The sequence below is a fragment of the Juglans microcarpa x Juglans regia genome, chromosome 1S (assembly GCF_004785595.1).
Source record: "Juglans microcarpa x Juglans regia isolate MS1-56 chromosome 1S, Jm3101_v1.0, whole genome shotgun sequence".
Taxonomy (NCBI): Eukaryota; Viridiplantae; Streptophyta; class Magnoliopsida; order Fagales; family Juglandaceae; genus Juglans; species Juglans microcarpa x Juglans regia.
Genome location: NC_054595.1, coordinates 26,624,537 through 26,644,017, shown reverse-complemented (window position 1 = coordinate 26,644,017; position 19,481 = coordinate 26,624,537). Strand labels below are relative to the sequence as shown.

Genomic DNA, 19,481 nt, shown 5'->3' with positions numbered 1-19,481 from the left:
ATTACTATTCACAAATCATCTCATATCATCTCTCAATCCAAACGGAGCGGCCTTAACCTTTCATCTTGTTTCCATTATATGCCCTACAAATTCTCTCTGCTGAGATGATATCAATATGAATGGCCATGCCACATTGCCATGCCTAGTATTTGTTGCCTTAGGAGAAGCTTGACCATCCCCTCATACCCGTGAGCATTCCTCTAGCCATACCTAAACAAGAGCTTCAGAACCATCAAAGTATTTAATGTTGGGGATTCTTAACATGTCTTGTTTGTTTGGAATACAAACTCACCTCGACACATCTCAAATAAATTATTAATAGGACTTACTATTTTTTTAATTTCCTATAAAAAAGTTAAATCTATTTCAATCTACTTCATAGTTTATACATTTAAACACATCTTTTAACTTATTTACATTCAAATATATATCAATAGGTCTCACAAAATATTAATATTTACCTATCAACTCAAATATCTGAACTTATTTCAGCATTCAAACGGAACCGATAGAATATTTAGCGAAAGATATTATATATATATATATATATATATATAAACTATTAAGGTCGAAAACCCTAATCACTCTTTTCTATCCATGATCTTTCTTGTGTTCTCAACTTCTCATATTTTAAGTCTCATTTGGATACAAAAAAATGTTTTGTTTCATTTTATCTCATCATTATAATTTTTTTAAATTTTTACACAAAATATAATAAATAATTTAACTTTTTTAAATTCTAAAACAACAACAACAACAATAATAATAATAATAATAATAAATAATATTCTAATAATATTTTATTCTCATCTCATCTCAATTCACTATCTAAATCACGCTTAAGTTTCACCGATCTCAACTTAGGATACAAATCACATCTTAAGTTTCTCCGAAGCCGATTGTAGCTAGCTAGCGACGTGAACGTCACTCTTCATTAAAGAAGGGTACTGCGGAAAGAAGATACACGGTTTCGAATTGAAACCTCTGAATAACTCTTCCATTCTTCGGATCATATCTTTAGATATTTCCTTAGGTTTTCTTTGTACGAAAAGTGGTAGGTAATTCTTTGATCTTCATGGACAGTACGCACGAATTGAATGTTTGCAAAAGAAGGTGCAAAATACATAGAAATGCCCACTTGATCTGGAAAAAGGGTGCATGCAAGAGCTTTTGTATACCTTAAAAAATTAACATACGTGAGAGTTTGCAGTTGAAAGCTCGTTATCCTAACAGTAATATAATTTTTAACTGTGCAAGATTTGTGTATTTTTTTTTAAATATGGGTTTATTATTAAAATAATAATTTTTTTTTATATAAATTCCAAATTATCCACTTATTTCAAAATGAGTGTACAAGTCTTAAATATCATTTCTCTTAACATTAATATTATTGGTGTGATAGTTTATATAAATATATACACTTCTCTTCATGGCCCAACTTTTTGAAAACGTTTCTAATTTTCTATGTATAGTGTTTAGTATTGCTATAGATTGAATATAAAAATGCCAACAATATTACAACTAAGCTCTCAACAATAGTGGCATGCATGCAACAATATTCTAGGACGTACAGCTTGCTTAATTACTTGGAGTTCTTTTCTCGGAGAATCTAACGCATGGAGAGGAGGTAGTAGTACTACTACTATAATCTATGAAAAAACGAACTCAATGAAATGGTCAGATTATAATTACATCGTCTACATTTAAGAATTATAGTAATGCTACTCATTATCTCATGACGTAGCATTAGATGATTAGAGATTATTTATTATATTTTATTTATGAATCTATCATCTAATGTCACATCATGAGATGATAAAAAGATAATGAAAAAATAGATGATAAATATATTTTTTCTAAGAATTAATTCTACATTAAACATATATATATTCGCATTTCGAATTTATTCGCATTAAGGAGTGAATGTATAGAGTACGATGGTTGATGCACATTCACAAGAAAGTCAAAATTGTGTGCATTGTTTATCAAATTACGAGCTGGGGCTGGAGCTGGAGCTTGTCTATAATTAGCTAAATATTTAGTATGGTGCATGCAGGTTCCATACCCACATTAACAAATTAATGATAATCAAATGTTTGCGTTATTGCCAAAGTTGATTTTGTTGTGGGCACAATTTTCCATTTGCTCCCATTTACCCGTTTTCTTTTATTACAAATGGCATATAATTATAGATTGTACAAGTTGCATATTTCTTTTTAAAAAATGTAAAATTTATTATTACTCTTATATTTACTTATTTAAAAATAAATTTGTTGGGGATAAGTGTAACTAGGACTAACACGAAGTATAGTAGCGGAACTAAAAGAAAGAAATTGATGACAATCACACAGAAAGAACACCAAGAATTAAGTGGTTCGACTCAAAACGAGCCTACGTCCACTGGTGGGGTCGGTATCGAAGATTTCACTATCAACAGAGATGGAGTACAAATCAATACAACAAAACTTCACAATGAAGTTATCTCTCAAAACTCTCTCTAGACTTCTCTCTCAAGAAAACACTAAAACAAATGCCAAATGAATTCTGAAGTCTCTTGCAAATGAGAGAGGCGCCGTTTGATATTTATAGGAAAAGTGAGAATTCACTTTTGTGAACATTGGCTCGAGCGAACGTCGAGCGAGTGTCGAGCGAACGTAGATATTCTGCACTTCGCTCAAGCCAACAGTTGTGCGAGAGTCGAGCGAAGCTCTCTGCCTGAACTCGCTCGAGCTGGGTGTCGAGCGAAGCTCTCTGACTTGGATATTGCTCGAGCTGAATGTCGAGCGATACTTGAGCGAAGCTCTCTGTCTGAATTCGCTCGAGCTGAATGTCGAGCGAATGTCGAGCGAAGCTCTCTGTCTGAATTCGCTCGAGCTGAATGTCGAGCAAAGCTCTCTGTCTGACTTCGCTCGAGCTGAGTGAACCTCCGCTCGAGCGAACCTACGACACTTGCACTGTTCAATCAGAATTCAAGCCACCTCATAACAAATCTCCACCTTGGCTTGAACTCTGCCAAAACACAAAAAACCTCCGACCACAAAACCAATCCCTACCACCAAATCCCTTACGGGAATTACAAAATGCGAACACCAATCAAGTCCAAACAAAGTTTGAACTTGTATACTGCAACTGGCTTAGTCATCATATCTGCTGGATTCTCTGTAGTAGCAATCTTCAGAATCTGTATAGCACCCTCTATAACAATCTCTCTGAGAAAATGGTACCTGACATCAATGTGCTTCGTTCTTTCATGATACATTTGATTTTTGGTCAAATGTATTGCACTCTGACTGTCACAGAATACTGAGATCCTATCTTGTTGTAAACCCAAATCATTGACCAAGCCTTTCAACCAAATGGCCTCCTTAACAGCCTCTGCTGCTGCCATGTACTCTGCCTCGGTAGTTGATAAAGCAACAGTGGATTGCAGTGTTGCTTTCCAACTGATAGCTGACCCACACAGAGTGAAAACATAACCTGTCAATGATCTTCTTTTATCTAAGTCTCCAGCATAATCTGAATCAACAAAACCAGTAACTTTGGAACTGAGATCAACATCTCTATCAAATATTAACCCAAAGTTCAGGGTTCCCCTCAGATACCTGAGTATCCATTTCACAGCCTGCCAATGAGTCTTACCTGGGTTAGCCATATACCTGCTAACTACGCTCACTGCCTGTGAAATGTCTGGGCGGGTGCAAACCATTGCATACATGATACTGCCAACTGCACTTGAATAAGGAACACTAGCCATGAACTGTTCCTCTTTAGTTGTCTGAGGAGATAGGCAAGCTGAAAGCTTAAAGTGCGTAGCAAGTGGTGTACTTACTGGTTTGGAATCAAACATCCCAAATCTCTGAAGCACTTTCTCAATGTACTTTCCCTAGGACAAGTACAACTTTCCAGCTTTCCTATCTCTGAAGATTTCCATTTCCAAAATCTTCTTTGCAGCACCTAAGTCTTTCATTTCAAACTCATTTCTGAGTTGGGTTTTTAACAAACCTATGTCAAATATGCTTCTAGCAGCAATAAGCATATCATCAACATATAATAGCAAATAAATGAAAGACTTATCAGATAATTTCTTATGATAAACACAACTATCATAGTTACTTCTCAAATAACCATGATCAATCATAAAGGAATCAAACCGCTTATACCATTGCCTTGGCGACTACTTCAAACCATATAAAGACTTCTTCAATCTGCACACATGATCTTCCTTGTTTTCAACAATGAATCCCTCTGGCTGATGCATGTAAATGGTTTCTTCAAGTTCACCATGTAAGAACGCTGTTTTAACATCGAGTTGCTGTAGCTCTAAGTCATACAATGCTACTAAAGCTAGTCGTAATCTGATCGAACTGTGTTTCACCACTAGAGAGAAGACTTCAGTGAAGTCGATGCCTTCTCTCTGACTGAAGCCCTTAGCAACTAAGCGTGCCTTGTACCTTGCATCTGTATCACCCTGGATTCCCTCTTTTCTTTTGAAAACCCATTTGCAGCCAACAGTCTTTACCTTCTTTGGCAACAGAACCAAATCCCATGTTTGGTTTTTGTGAAGAGACTCAATCTCTTCAGTCATAGCTGCGCACCACTGTGCAGATTCTACGCTCTTGACAGCTTCTGAATAACTGGAAGGTTCTGACCAACAATATTCTCTGCCGTAGTAAGAGCATACATAACCATATCTGCATGAGCATACCTCTGAGGTGGTCTAATCTGCCTCCTCTGTCTACCAGTCGCTATACTGTAGTCTTGCTCACCTTGTGCGCCGCTACTTGAATCAGAATCATGCTCATCTTCAAAAGCATGATCTTGGGCGTCGTTGGGCAGCCCTTGTGATGCTTCCACCTGAAACTCCACCTGCTTTCTAACATCCTGTTCTTGTCCTGTAAACTCAGAATTCTCCTTCCTCGGACTAAGCATGGACTTTTCATCAAAAGTGACATCCCTACTGATTACAAACTTGAGTGATTTAGGATCAGTACACCACAATCTGAATCCCTTCGCCCCACTGGCATACCCAATGAATATGCCCTTCTTTGCCCTTGGCTCAAGTTTTCCATCATTAACATGGAAATATGCAGGACAACCAAAAATTTTCAAATTTGAATAATCAGTAGGAGTATCAGACCATACCTCATTCGGAGTCTTCAAACCAATCGCTGTGGCTGGAGAGCGATTGACCAAGTAACAGGCCGTGTTGATTGCTTCGGCCCAGAAATCCTTAGCCAAGCCTGCATTAGAAAGCATGCTGCGAGCTCTCTCCAAGAGGGTCCTGTTCATCCGTTCAGCTACCCCGTTTTGCTGTGGAGTATGTCTAACTGTACGATGTCTGGCAATACTCTCATTTCTGCAGAATTCATCAAACTCACCTCCGCAGAATTCCATACCATTGTCAGTGCGAAGTCGCTTGATTTTCTTGCCCGTCTGATTTTCAATCAAAGCTTTCCACTGTTTGAAGTTGACAAATACATCACTCTTCTGCTTCAAAAAGTAGACCCAAACCTTCCGAGAGAAATCATCAATGAACGTAAGCAAGTATTGAGCTCCACCTTTTGACGGGACGGAAGATGGGCCCCAAAGATCAGAATGAATGTAGTCCACAGAACTTTTGGTTCTGTGAACCCTTGTAGAGAACTGAACCCTGCACTGTTTGCCAAACACACAGTGCTCACAGAAATCCAGTTTTCCTATCTTCTGATTACATAACAAACTCTGCTTACTCAGAATTGACATTCCCTTTTCACTCATATGACCCAAACGCATATGCCACAAACGAGTGACATCTGAATCTGGATCATCTGACACTGACACTGCAGCTGCACCTGTCACTGTAGAGCCCTGAAGGAAATAAAGATCATTTGTCTTATCTCCTTTCATCACAACCATAGAGCCCTTACTGATTCTGATAGCTCCACCTTCACCAGTGTACTTGTAGTCCAGAGAATCAAGAGTACCCAAAGAAATGAGATTCTTTTTCAACTCTGGAATATGTCGAACATTAGACAATGTCCGGACAATTCCATCAAACATCTTGATTCTGACTGAACCAATTCCAGCAATTTTACAACCCATATCATTCCCTAACAAAACAGAACCTCCGTTGACTGATTCATAGTTAGGGAACCAGTCCCTCTTGGGACACATATGGAAAGTGCAAGCTGAGTCCAAGACCCACTTGTCACTAAAGCGACTATTGGAGTCGCTTATTGCTAGAACAAGATCTAGGTCGTTAGACCTATCATCAGCAACACTAACGGCATTAGATGAACTAGTGTCGTCCTCCCTGTTTTTCAATTTTGGACACTCATTCTTGTAGTGACCAAACTTATGGCAGTAATGACATTTGACGTTTTTCTTACTAAACGTTGTTTGTGAACTGCCCCTGGATTTCCCCTTATTCTTTTCTGAACCCCTGTCATTCGATCTACCCCTGCTTGAGGACCCCTTAATAAACAAGCCACTAGCTTGTTCATTAGTGTTCTTCACACTCAATTTATTCCTCAACTCCTTAGAATTCAAAGCAGACTTTACATCTACCAAGGAAATTGTATTTCTACCATACAACATGGAATTTACAAAGTTCTCAAAAGATGTGGGTAATGAACATAAAATAATTAACGCTTGATCTTCTTCTTCAAGCTTAATATCTATGTTCCTCAGATCCATAATGATTTTATTAAATTCATCTAAGTGTTCAGAAATAAGAGTACCTTCCTTCATTTTGAGAGTGTATAACCGTTGTTTCAAATACAACCGGTTAGTGAGAGATCTCTTCATGTACAGATTCTCAAGTGCCGACCAGAGACCAGTTGCAGTCTCCTCATCAGCAACCTCTCTTAAGACTCCATCAGATAGTGACAAAAGGATAGTACTGTGTACCTTTTCTTCTTCTTCTTTCGAAGGAGCCGGAGAATCTTCAGATACCGAGACTTCTAATACTTTTGACAAGCCCTGTTGTGCAGTAAAGCCTTCATCTTGATGCGCCATAGACTGAAACTGTTCTGACCGTCAAATTTCTCCACTTCGAACTTAGCCATAGCCATCCCTCCAGATCCTGAGCCAAGCTCTGATACCAGTTTGTTGGGGATAAGTGTAACTAGGACTAACACGAAGTATAGTAGCGGAACTAAATGAAAGAAATTGATGACAATCACACAGAAAGAACACCAAGAATTAAGTGGTTCGACTCAAAACGAGCCTACGTCCACTGGTGGGGTCGGTATCGAAGATTTCACTATCAACAGAGATGGAGTACAAATCAATACAACAAAACTTCACAAGGAAGTTATCTCTCAAAACTCTCTCTAGACTTCTCTCTCAAGAAAACACTAAAACAAATGCCAAATGAATTCTGAAGTCTCTTGCAAATGAGAGAGGCGCCGTTTGATATTTATAGGAAAAGTGAGAATTCACTTTTGTGAACATTGGCTCGAGCGAACGTCGAGCGAGTGTCGAGCGAACGTAGATATTCTGCACTTCGCTCAAGCCAACAGTTGTGCGAGAGTCGAGCGAAGCTCTCTGCCTGAACTCGCTCGAGCTGGGTGTCGAGCGAGTGTCGAGCGAAGCTCTCTGACTTGGATATTGCTCGAGCTGAATGTCGAGCGATACTTGAGCGAAGCTCTCTGTCTGAATTCGCTCGAGCTGAATGTCGAGCGAAGCTCTCTGTCTGACTTCGCTCGAGCTGAGTGAACCTCCGCTCGAGCGAACCTACGACACTTGCACTGTTCAATCAGAATTCAAGCCACCTCATAACAAAATTACACGATAATTATATATTATATCACTGTAAATATCATTTCCATATTAAAAATGATGTCCTTCGAAACAAACAACAAACTCAAAACAATCCTACGAAAACAAACTTTTGACTCTGAATAAACAACGAAAAATTGCATATTATGTCGGTTGACTATAGCCTATCGTAAGTCGTTATTGGATGGTACATTGAGGGGCCACATCTAGGGCTACAGCTTGTGTTACATCATGAAGTGGGTCATTAGGGAAAAAAAATATTATATTTTTAAGTTAGGAGTGGTTTGGATTCAGAGATGAATTGAAATAGATTGAGATGATTTATAAATAGTAAAATAAAAGTTGAATTATTTATTATATTTTGTATGAAAATTTGAAAAAGTTATTTTGAGAATTGAAAAAGTTGAATTGTTTATTATATTTTGTGTAAAAATTTGAAAAAAATTGTAATAATAAGATGAAATGAGTTAAGATTAGTTGAGGTGAGTTTTGAATGCATACGAGGCCTTAATGTATAAAGTATATTATTTAAATAATAAATTTTGTTTTTAAGATTTAAATTTTAAAATGTATTTTTTAAATCAGATTATATCATATAAATACTTTATTATATGAGTAATTCTACTCATCATTCTAATTTTAATCATCATCTCATCATCTCATGATGTGTCATTAGATGATTGGAGACTATTTATTATCTTTCACTTGTGAACTTATTATCTAATGCCACATCATGTGATGATGAGAAAATGAATGATGAATAGATTTTTTCTTATTATATATAGTTTACGATAGAATTTTTATAAAAAGATGACAGATTCTAAATAAAGGGTTTTGCTAATTTTTGAGAGTTTGAAAATTTTAAAGTTCTTATAAAGAAAATGAATGAAGTAGGTCGAATAAAGGGCAGGTATGTTTGGTGAGACATTCGACTTCAAATCGAAAAAGAAAAGAGTTGTGCAGAAGGTGTAGTTAGGAATGGTCCTTTGCAGAAATAATGCTTTAGAATCGGACGATCTATTTCCATTTTCCACAACCTCTATGTCTGAGGTCTCTATTTGTATAGCCTGCACATAAATGTAATTAGAGAGAGACAAACGGTGATGGTTCGCGTTATTGATGTCCAATGAATAAGAAAACACTAAGAACCCACCCGTCTTTGCAAACCCTTTTGTTTATGTAACTGAATCAAAAAATGAGGTTAGTATCTCTGCAATATTGATAGCTTTTCCCATCTATACATTGAGTGTTAGAGACTGTAAAGTCAAATTCGAAGTTCTTCTTTGACATTGGTTTTTTAGCATAAATTTGTCCGGCACCTTGAGATTTTTAGCCCGTATCCATATTGATAAGATTTTGTTCACTAATTTAGCCAAGCTCCATCAATAGACTTGGTTATTGGAATTATGGGCTTGTTCCGATTCATAATGTTGCTTCTTTGTCTACTCCTTATGTTTGATACCTGCATTGCCAGCATTCAACAGTTTGGAAAAATATATCCTGGGTACCAAGCTTCTCAAATGGTATATATCGATAACAAATGTATATTTTTACTATCAAACAATATGAAATTCACTTTTGGATTCTATAACAGTTTGGATGTTACACTGTTTCTTCTAGTTATCATTCACATACCTAGTTCCAAGGTGGTCTGGACTGCCAATGGAGGCTTATTGGTTCAAAGGATAGATAAATTTGTATTTGGAGAGAATGAAAATGTTTATTTGGAACATGGGAATGGTGTTGTTTGGTCGACAAACACTACAGGGAAAACAGCCACATCCATGGAATTGCGCAATTAAGGGAATTTGGTGTTGGTTGGGGTTGGTGGAAGAATTCTATGGCAGAGTTTTAGCCGTCCTACTGATACGCTTTTGCCTAGTCAGGAGTTCTTGGAAGGCATGCAGCTCAAAAGTTTTCCCAACCGTAATAACTTGTCTCAACATCTTGAATTCCGGTTAGGTGATTTGGTCTTGTCAGCAGGGTTTGAAACTCCACAAGTTTATTGGTCCATAACAAATGACAGCCGAAAAACCAATAACAGCATCAGTGGCAAGGTTCATTCTATGACTGGTGTTCAGTTCCTGGAATTTCTATGATCAAAATAAAACCTTACTTTGTCAATTTGTCTTCTCCAATAATCCTTGATGGAATGCCTTATGGGCTGCTGTTTTAGGCTCTGATGGGTCAATCTCATTTTATAACCTTCAAAAAAAGGTATCAACTACTCCTAATGCAATCAAAATACCACAAAGTTCTTGTGCCACTCCTCAACCTTGCAGCCCGTACTATGTCTGCTATTTTGAGAATAGATGCCAATACCATTCATGTCTCAACTCACACTCTGATCTTTGCATGCCTCGAATGAACTCAACCTGCAATGGCTCCAAGAGTTTAGTAAAGCTTCTAAATATCGGCGAAGATCTTAACTATTTTGCATTGAATTTTGTTACACCCTTGATGACATCTGATCTAGATGCTTGCAAAGAAGCATGCCTAGGAAATTGTTCTTGTCTTATGTTGTTCTTTGAAAGCAGTTTTGGAAGTTGCTTTATGTTCGACCAAGTAGGAAGTTTGCAACGGTCTAATGCAGGTTCTACCGGTTATATTTCGTATGGGAAGATTTCAGGTGAACTAAGTCCTGTCATCGGAAATGGAAGGAAGCACATCCTTTTAATCATAGTCGTGGCTTTTGCAATTGTGATGGTTATTTTTGGACTGCTTTATGCTAGATACTGGCGCCACCATAAAAAGAAGATATTAATACAATATCCTCTAGATGATTCTGAAGAGGATAATTTCTTGGACAATCTTTCTGAGATGCCTCTTCGTTTCAGCTACATTTATCTTTCTAGAGCAACCAAAAACTTCTCTGCGAAGGTTGGCCATGGAGGGTTTGGCTCAGTCTACATAGGTGTGCTCCTAGATGGTACTCAAGTGGCTGTGAAAAAGTTGGAGAGCATTAGGCAGGGGACAAAAGAGTTTAAAGCTGAAGTTACTACCATTGGGAATATCCATCATGTACACTTGGTCAACTTCAAAGGCTTCTACGCTGATGGACCTCACCGGCTTCTTGTCTATGAGTACATGAGCAAAGGGTCATTAGATAAATGGATCTTCAGCAAGAATGAGGAGGTGCACTTGTTGGACTGGGATACAAGATTTAACATTGTTTTGGGAACAGTAAAGGGGTTGGCTTATCTCCACAAGGAATGTGAAGTGAAGATTGTCCACTGTGATATCAAACCTGAAAATGTTCTTCTCGATGATAATTATGTTGCAAAAGTCTCAGACTTTGGTTTAGCTAAGCTAATGAACCAAGAACAAAGCATTGTATATACAACACTACGGGGTACAAGAGGGTACCTTGCGCCAAAATGGATTACCAACTTTGTCATCTTAGAGAAGAGTGATGTATACAGTTACGGCATGGTCTTGCTTGAGATCATAGGAAGAAGGAAGAATTACAATTCGAGGGCTAATTATAAGAAATCGCATTTTCCTTCTTATGCCTCCAAGATGTGGGAAGAAGGAAAATTGAAAGAAATCCTTTATACAAAGCTAAAGATTGATGAAAAAGATGAAAGGGTAGTCACTGCTATCAAAGTTGCATTATGGTGTATACAAGAGGATATGCATTTAAGGCCACCAATGACTAAAGTAATGCATATGCTTGAAGGCTCTTGTGATGTGCCTCTGCCTCCAACATACTCTCAGTTGAGTTCTCTATTAGATTTCTCTAAATGGGGCAGTCAAGGACCAGCTTCATCTGGAATACTTAATGGTTACTTCAGTGATGAGGCCTTGTCAGATGCTCGCTTATTAGGACGAAGATGATAGAACCAGATCTTATGGTAGAATATTTCATCTTAATTTCTCTATCGTTGTGAGTCAGGAAATTTCAAAGTTTTGTAAATTTATGTTAGATCTCAAGATTTGCTCATCTTGGTTTCTGACAACTTGTTAATCTTTTGTCTTGAATATTTGCTTTTAAGAACTAAAATGACAGCTCCTACGATTACGATTTTCCACATGAACATTTAGCTTTGATTCTTCTAGTCTTGCTAGGAATATTCCTAGAAACTCCTATACTAGTTTGGTTGCTGCTTTCTGAATTGTTCAGTCTAGTCGACATGCATGTTGTCAATTTCTCCTCAGAAAAGTGTAGGGGTTTTAAGTTTTAACAACAGCAATCCAGAACCAGAAACATAGACAGATGAGCAATATAATTATAAAGATGGTGTACCCCAGTAGGAAAAATTAAACTATAGGAGCAGAACAGCATACGGGAACGGGGGAAAAAGATACTTCATGCATCATGATGCACGTTTGCAATCATACACAAAGTAGAAAGGGTCAACTTGGGGACTCACTCAAGGTTCAAGATTCGGTCCCTACTAGTGGAGCACTTAATTCTATTTAGTTATTTATTTATGAAGGAAGAGGACAATACTCTAATTTTATTGATAACCCTTACTTAGGATAGATGAATACTGTGATTATAACCAAATACCTAGTCGTTACAATAAATCATAAAATCCAAACATAGGCATAAAAAACAACTATATAAATAAATAAGCACTATACAAGATAATAAAATAAACATTAAAACAAAACAGAAAATAAGATGCATTACCTTAATAAAATAAAACTAACCAAACATGTATACAAACCTGTTATTTATGTTGAATTACGTGTAAACCAGCTTGATCCATACAAATAGCTCCCAGGATGTCTTTAGGCATGTTGTTTTTATTTTCAAAGAACGCTTCCTTGCCACTAGAACCCAACTTGGCTAATCTATCTGCAACGTGATTCATTTCTCTAAAATAGTGAAAAATCCGAACCACCATCGAATGCAACATCAATTTAGCTTCATTCCAGTACTTCTGACTCCTCTAAGGGACAATCCCACCTTTCTCCCACCAGTTTACCATATGTTGAGAATCAGTTTCCACTTCAACATGAGTTATATTCATCTGTGAACGGAGATTCAAACCATTCGAGAGGGTTCTAATCTCAGCGATATTATTGAAACTGATACCATAATATTTGACAAAAGCAAATGTCATGTGACCTTTCTTATCTCTAATAATTCCTTCACCTCCGCTTCTTTCAGGATTGTTGCTGCTACTCTCATCCATATTAAACTTAAAAAAATGTTGTGCAAGACACATCCATTTCAAAATTTTAATTTGCTTATTTATGACAGTCATAGTCAATAACCCGAGTTGCTTTAAAACTACACCATCTGAAGTCTTGATGAAAGGTTTAGTCATATTGATATGAATAATATGAACTGAAAAGTTATTGATCTTATAGCACACTTGCTCCCCTGTTCAACACCCCCTCCACGCGGGTTTTACATCTGTATAGGCACAGGAACTAGCTGATAATAGAAGGGAGAATTCCAAACACAATAGTTATCTAAGATACTGCCTGAGTCTTGGATAACCACTGTTGTATTTTTCCCCACCACGTACGAGTAAGCCAAAAATTCAGCCCCAGGATTGATTCAAATGACTTTCAAACATAATTAGGCATCTCTCCCATTAAAAGCAAGTGATCTAAGGACTCACAAGCAACCACTTTACAACATTCACATTTTGAGGCCATAGAGATATTCAACTTCATAATATTCTGGTTGAAAGGCAAACCTTTATACATACCTCTCCGCATAAAAGTAGAAATTTTACGAGGCAATAAGTTATGCCAGATTCATTTAACCCACTCCACTTTGTCTCTGCAATCATAAGTGAATTGCCAAGCTGAAAGTGTAGAGAAATTTCTGTTTTGTTCAGCTCTCCATACAGAAATATCAAGATTTGTACCTTTGAATTTTCAATTCTTCACATAGGCTTTACATAGGCTTTTCCGATTTTGTTCTTAACAATCTCATACATACTTGGGGGCCATGCCTCGACAAAACTCATGCAGCTCCAAATTTGAATTTTCATTTGCCATATTTAAATATAAAAGAGAATTGCTTTGGATTGTCAAAGAAAATACTTACCAATTGTCAATTGGTATGTCCACTAAATTTTAGATATTTATTTATTATAAAATAGATTTAACGTAATACATTAAGACTATTTGTAGACTTTGCACTACATCGGTATAACATCCTCATAATGTCAATTATTAATCATGAGGGAAACATGTTTTGGAATTTATTGTTGAATTTTTTCATTTTAACTTTTTAAAAAACAAATAATATTGTGTACAATATTACATTGATAATGTTTACTAGTAGTATAACTCCTTTTATTTATGGGAGCATGTTATGTTATAAAAGTATATACACGAAATAGATTTATCATCATAACATCTGGGAGAAAGATTCATTCTAGTTATTGTATAAATTTAAAATCTCAAGTGAGATAGATAGATACATGAAGTGAATCTTATCATATTTATTATTATTTGTATAAATATTTCGGCCAACATTAAATTATCAATAACTATATTTGAGATGACTCATTTTATGTATCTATATTTTTGTTATTCGAAATCTAAATCCAAACAAAAATTCGAGATAGTTATCCTTTTAACACTTGCCTATATAAAGTGACCGTACTGCATGACAAAAATATCATTGAGTTGTTTTTGAAATTTTAAACGCCAAATGCAAGAAAACGAAATAAAAGTACAACAAAATTCAGATACCATAATCATGGTTTGACAAAAATCTTCAGGGATACCTAATGACTCACTCTAATGAAAAGATCGCTGGCTTAAATATCTATGCCTACGCAGTGACACCATGCATATCGTCACCAATTGCAACCACAAGCAAGGTACCAATTGCTACTCAGCGGTACTTGAGATGTTTCTCCCAATTACAATTGCAGCAAGGATACCTAATGACTCTCTCTCTCTCTTTCTTTCTTTCAAAAAAAAAAAAAAACACTTGGCATTTAGGAAGATGCATCATCACCATTGCAGCATGATTTTTATTAGTACTCTTTTTCGGTATTTCGATATTCCAACGTGACAATAGGAAATTTGGTGAAAGTTTCAAGGTGAAAAGCTGATTTTACAATTAAAAAAAAATCTCAATATATTATTTAAAATTTAAGTTGCGTTTAGATGTTGAACTGAGTTAAGTTGAGTTGAGTTGAGTTGAGATGATAAAATATTATTGAAATATGATTTTTTAATATTATTATTATTTTAAAATTTGAAAAAATTGAATTGTTTATTATATTTTATATTAAAATTTAAAAAAATTGTAATTATAAGTTGAGATGAGTTTGATAACCAAACGTACCTTAATGCGTAATAGAGCGTAAACACTAATGTTCAAGCTTTTCTCTTCGGTGTTCAAAGTTCTCTTTACTACTATCACCAAGATTTACACCGACGGCCGCTTTGTCCAAGCTAATGTTTGGTTCAAAAATATTAACCTAATTCCTTTTTAAAACTCGTATGCAATACGTTATCAGACAACCTTCTTCGTCTCTTATGATCGACTAATCCATGTGTAAGTACGTTCACATGGAATCAGTACAATCATAAAAAAATCTTCAAAACGAGAACAGTTATTGAAAGACTTTCACATCATTAATTTGTGGACTAATATGTGAAGTGTGTTTACCAATCAAACTTTTTGGTGTAAAATGCAAGTGAATTATGTTCAAAGATTGTAGCCTTCATAAAATCCAGTTTAATGGGTCCAAAGGTACGACGCATTCCAGCCATGCAACAGGAAAAGCAGCTGGAGGTGCCGACTGATGATATTTAATTACGTCTCAGGAGCTTCACTCCTTCTTCTAATAATAACTACAGACAAAACAGACAGATTAAAGAAAGATATATGGAGCATGATATTGATATCAGCTTATCTCTGATATAAGTAAGAAGGAGAAGGAAGCGATTAAGTGACCCCGCCCATATATACAAAGGGGGTGAAGGGATTGCAAAATGAATTGAGGCCACAAATAAAGATTAATATCTATTTTGCAGAGATTATTATATTGGGATTCTACTGCAGACAACTTGCAATTTGCAAGCCGCCCTGGCCCTCACCCTTTCTCTCCTCCGTCCATTCTTCACGCTGGATATTTTTATGTTGATGTTCATCTGGTGTGACTTGTCGTTTTTTGGAAGTTACCCTTTCCTGGAAGTTTTTGGCCCCCACTGGGTTGGAGAAAAGTTTAAAGAGGTGTCAACCTTGAAACAAAAATCTAGGACCTATTTTTGGAATGATCTGAACCCACTAGGAATACTAGTGAAAATGCACCCGAACCAAAACATATTGAAAGGAAAAAAAAAAAAAAGAGTAAAAACACAAGATTTCAAATTGAAAACACAGTCGTGTGTACAATCATAAAAAAGATTTTAAAATAATTACACACTCCACACATAACATTACTCTCGTAATAATTACAAGCCGAATACTTTTTGTCCTTTTTTTTTTTTTTCCTCTTTTTGGAAGCAGGTCGAAGTAAATATTTCTCTAGCTTATCTTCTTTCTTTCTCTTTCAGGCTGTGCAATTCATCGGCTAGATAGACAAACCAATTAATAAGTTGCATCAGTTTAAAAGCTCAGGTAAAAATGGAGGATGACATCAGTTGAAAATGATGGGTTTATACTTTATTGCATTGCACTGCAGCTTCATTCATCATTTTCTATTGTATAATAATTTAGACTACCGCGTTAACAATTAGGGGACTTGACTTTCTTTTCTTGATACTGGGCAAACACAAAAGTCAAATGACCCATAGGTACATATTTCCTCTTTTCACACATTCAAAAGGTTCCTGATTTACTGATATTTGGGGGGCAGCTAATGAGAACTTATTGTCAGAAAAACAGTTCTTACCCATATTTACAGAAAGGGGGGGTACGTTATTTCTTAGCTACTATGTTACTTGAGCTTATCCAACTGGGGAGAGAGAGTTTTGAAGATTTGAGATTAAGCTGCAGTTAAATGAGACTGGTGAGAAGCTCCATGGAAGAAACTCGTTGGAGAAGCATGACTGTGATCAGTTTTGTGCTGTTCTTCCTCATCCTCTTCTTCTTCAGCATCCCATAGAAATCGAGCATACGAAGCCAAGACATAACTGCAACAAAGTTTACATCAAACTTTAGCAAGAACTTTGATAAAGCGTTTTTTATAACGCATCATCTACAGTAAGAAAAGTACAGACCATCAAAATATCTTCGGATGAGCCAAATTCAGCCCCTATTGTTGTTAGCCAGATCAATTCTATTAATATAATTTTAAATTGAGTTTAACTTCTAAATATCTTATTTTTAAATTATTAAACTCATCTCAACTTAAAATTAAAACCTCTTTATACTTAGAATTTATAATTTTTTTCAATTCAACACTTATTTACATGCAGGATCCACTACTTTTTTTAATTTTTAATAAATATATCTAAACTCATCTTAACATTAAAATTTATTTAAACTCATCTTAAATAGATCCCACAAAATTTACTCTATCATCTAAACTCACTCCTATTCTTAAAGATATCAACCCAACTTAACATCCAAATGCTACCTAAATAGTCTTTTCATCAGCTCAAAAACAATCCCTTGAAAGAATCAGTCAAAAACAAATTAAGCTTTATTTACACATAATATTTGTATTGGGATTAGAATCTAAAAATAGTCAAAACCCAAGCTTGATGAGCTGAAATATGACCAGGAGAGTTCGAGTAACAACGAGATGGCTTTCTCACCAATCGTCTGGGGCGGTTTTAACCGCTTGATGAAAATATGTCTCGGCTCGATCAGCATCCTTATTGGTTTTCCATATCAAATCAGCATAAAGAGAGAGAGCATTTCCATCGCTTGGATTAGCCAAAATTGCTCGTCCACAATACTCTTCTGCTTTAGTGAGATCTCCACGAACCTGCACGCAAATCAAATCACCAAACAAAAGTTTAAAATATAAGTGAATTAGCTAGGGATCGTTTCTTTTGTGTAGCAACGTAACAAAGAAAGGGTTCAATAACGTTATAATTTCAAATCAGTTCTTGATTACCTCCTTTAAAAATTTTGCATAGTTTCCAAGCAAAAGTGCATTCCCTGGGTTTGCTTCAATCATCTTCTGGTAATAAACATCAGTGTTCTCACTTCCATGATTATTGCTTTCAAAAGACCCTGACCAGCCATCATCACCCCCATCTCCACCATTTGATCCTCGCCTACCACCACCACCACAAATCCGACCACCATCATTCCCAACTCCACCGCCCGCCACCAGAGTCTGCATAACGCTATCTTTCTTCCCCACAGCACACCCTTCATTATCCACAACACTCTCACCCAACCCAGAGCTTGAAAAAAGCCTCTGAACTGAAGATACCGATGACACCAAACTTGGCTTTAGCTCCTGTTCCTCTTCTTCACCTTCTTTGACAGTGATTTTTGGTAGTTTTTTAGGGGAGCGAGATATGGAATTCCTCTTTCTGAGCGTCGGTGGGGATTGAAAATCGGTTTCTGTCAAGGCTTGGGTTAGCTTCTTGGTCGAGTCCTCGGTGGGGAAATGATGAAAAGATGTTGTCAAGGAAACTGATCTGGTTCTCGAAAGATGGAGAACTGGTTCAGACTCTGGGGAAGAATCCTTGGTGTGAGGTATCCATGATGAGTTTAAGATCGGTGCGGAGGAGCTCCTCAGAAGCATGGCTTTTGATTTCACAGAGAGAGAGAGAGAGAGACAACGTTGTAATATACAGAGAATAAGAAGGCAGCTCGTTAATATAGATCTGGCTTTTGAGAGATGTAACAGAGTTGAGAGAGAGAGAGAGAGCCCTCGGGGAAGTGGAGCGAGTCAAAGACTCAAAAGGGGATTTTCTCAGAGAGAGGAAGGCCGAAGGAGAGCCCCGAAGTGGTACTTTATAAAGGGAAATAAAGAGACGAGTCAATCTGGGCCGTACGATTAGTAGTTATCTTGCTATAGGGCACAGCACACTGTTCACTGTACGTGGCACGAATTAAGTACCGTTGCTGTCTCTGAGGAATTGAGAGCATCCTCTTTGCCAGTCCAATAATCAATATGTGTCAAAAAATCACTATATTAAATTGAATATCTCTGTAAAATTTTAAATTTTATTATAGTAATTCTTTAAATTTATAGATAAACAGTAAGTTAATCAAATATTAAAATATTTAATTCTCACTCATCTCACAAAATATGTAGATATTTTTTATAATTAAGAAATTTGATTTAATTTATTATTATTAAATATAAAATGTAATAAAAATAAATTAATTAGTTAATATTAATTAGAATATTAATTATTAAGTTAATTATAATGATAAGTTAATTATAATATAATTATTATTAATATTAATATTTAATATTCATTTAATATTTAATAAATGTGATAAATATTAATATTAATTTAATTAGAATATAATTATTATTAATATTAATATTTAATGTTAATTTCATATCTAATAAATGTAATAAATATTAATTTAATTTAATTAAAATATAATTATTATTAATATTAAATTGATAGAATTATAAAATGTGATACAAATAAATTAAATAAAAAAATTATTAAATTAATAATATTTTATTATTATATAGAAAGTAAATGATTAATTTAATATGAAGATTAAATTTAAATAAAATATATAAATATAAAAAAAATATGATATTGATTAATTTTAAAAATAAATTTGATCAAGTCGATGAGGATCCTCTTAAAAGTGTATATCACGTGACGTGTGAGCCCACCATGATTAATTTACTCTA

At 35.8% G+C, this 19,481-nt stretch overlaps 1 protein-coding gene and 1 pseudogene across 1 annotated transcript; one reads left to right on the top strand and one right to left on the bottom strand.

Annotated features, from left to right (window-relative positions):
• Nucleotides 1-8,979: 8,979 nt before the first annotated feature.
• On the top strand, nucleotides 8,980-11,792 carry LOC121245784 (annotated as a pseudogene).
• Nucleotides 11,793-16,420: 4,628 nt separating this feature from the next.
• LOC121246681 lies at nucleotides 16,421-18,598 on the bottom strand. The gene is made up of 3 exons (XM_041144916.1): nucleotides 17,760-18,598; nucleotides 17,455-17,627; nucleotides 16,421-16,827 (listed from the first exon to the last, which is right to left on the bottom strand). The coding sequence occupies exons 1-3, from the start codon at nucleotides 18,399-18,401 to the stop codon at nucleotides 16,680-16,682; spliced, it is 963 nt and encodes a 320-aa protein (XP_041000850.1). The 5' UTR covers nucleotides 18,402-18,598; the 3' UTR covers nucleotides 16,421-16,679.
• Between the last annotated feature and the right edge of the window lie 883 nt (nucleotides 18,599-19,481).

Bases quoted from the DNA above. Each gene is read 5' to 3' on its own strand.
- LOC121246681 (XM_041144916.1), bottom strand. From the start codon at position 18,401: ATGCTTCTGAGGAGCTCCTCCGCACCGATCTTAAACTCATCATGGATA. The intron at 17,628-17,759 runs GTAATCAAGAAC...ATTTGCGTGCAG, and splicing joins ATGCAAAATTTTTAAAGGAG to GTTCGTGGAGATCTCACTAA. The intron at 16,828-17,454 runs GTGAGAAAGCCA...ACTTTGTTGCAG, and splicing joins AAAACCGCCCCAGACGATTG to TTATGTCTTGGCTTCGTATG.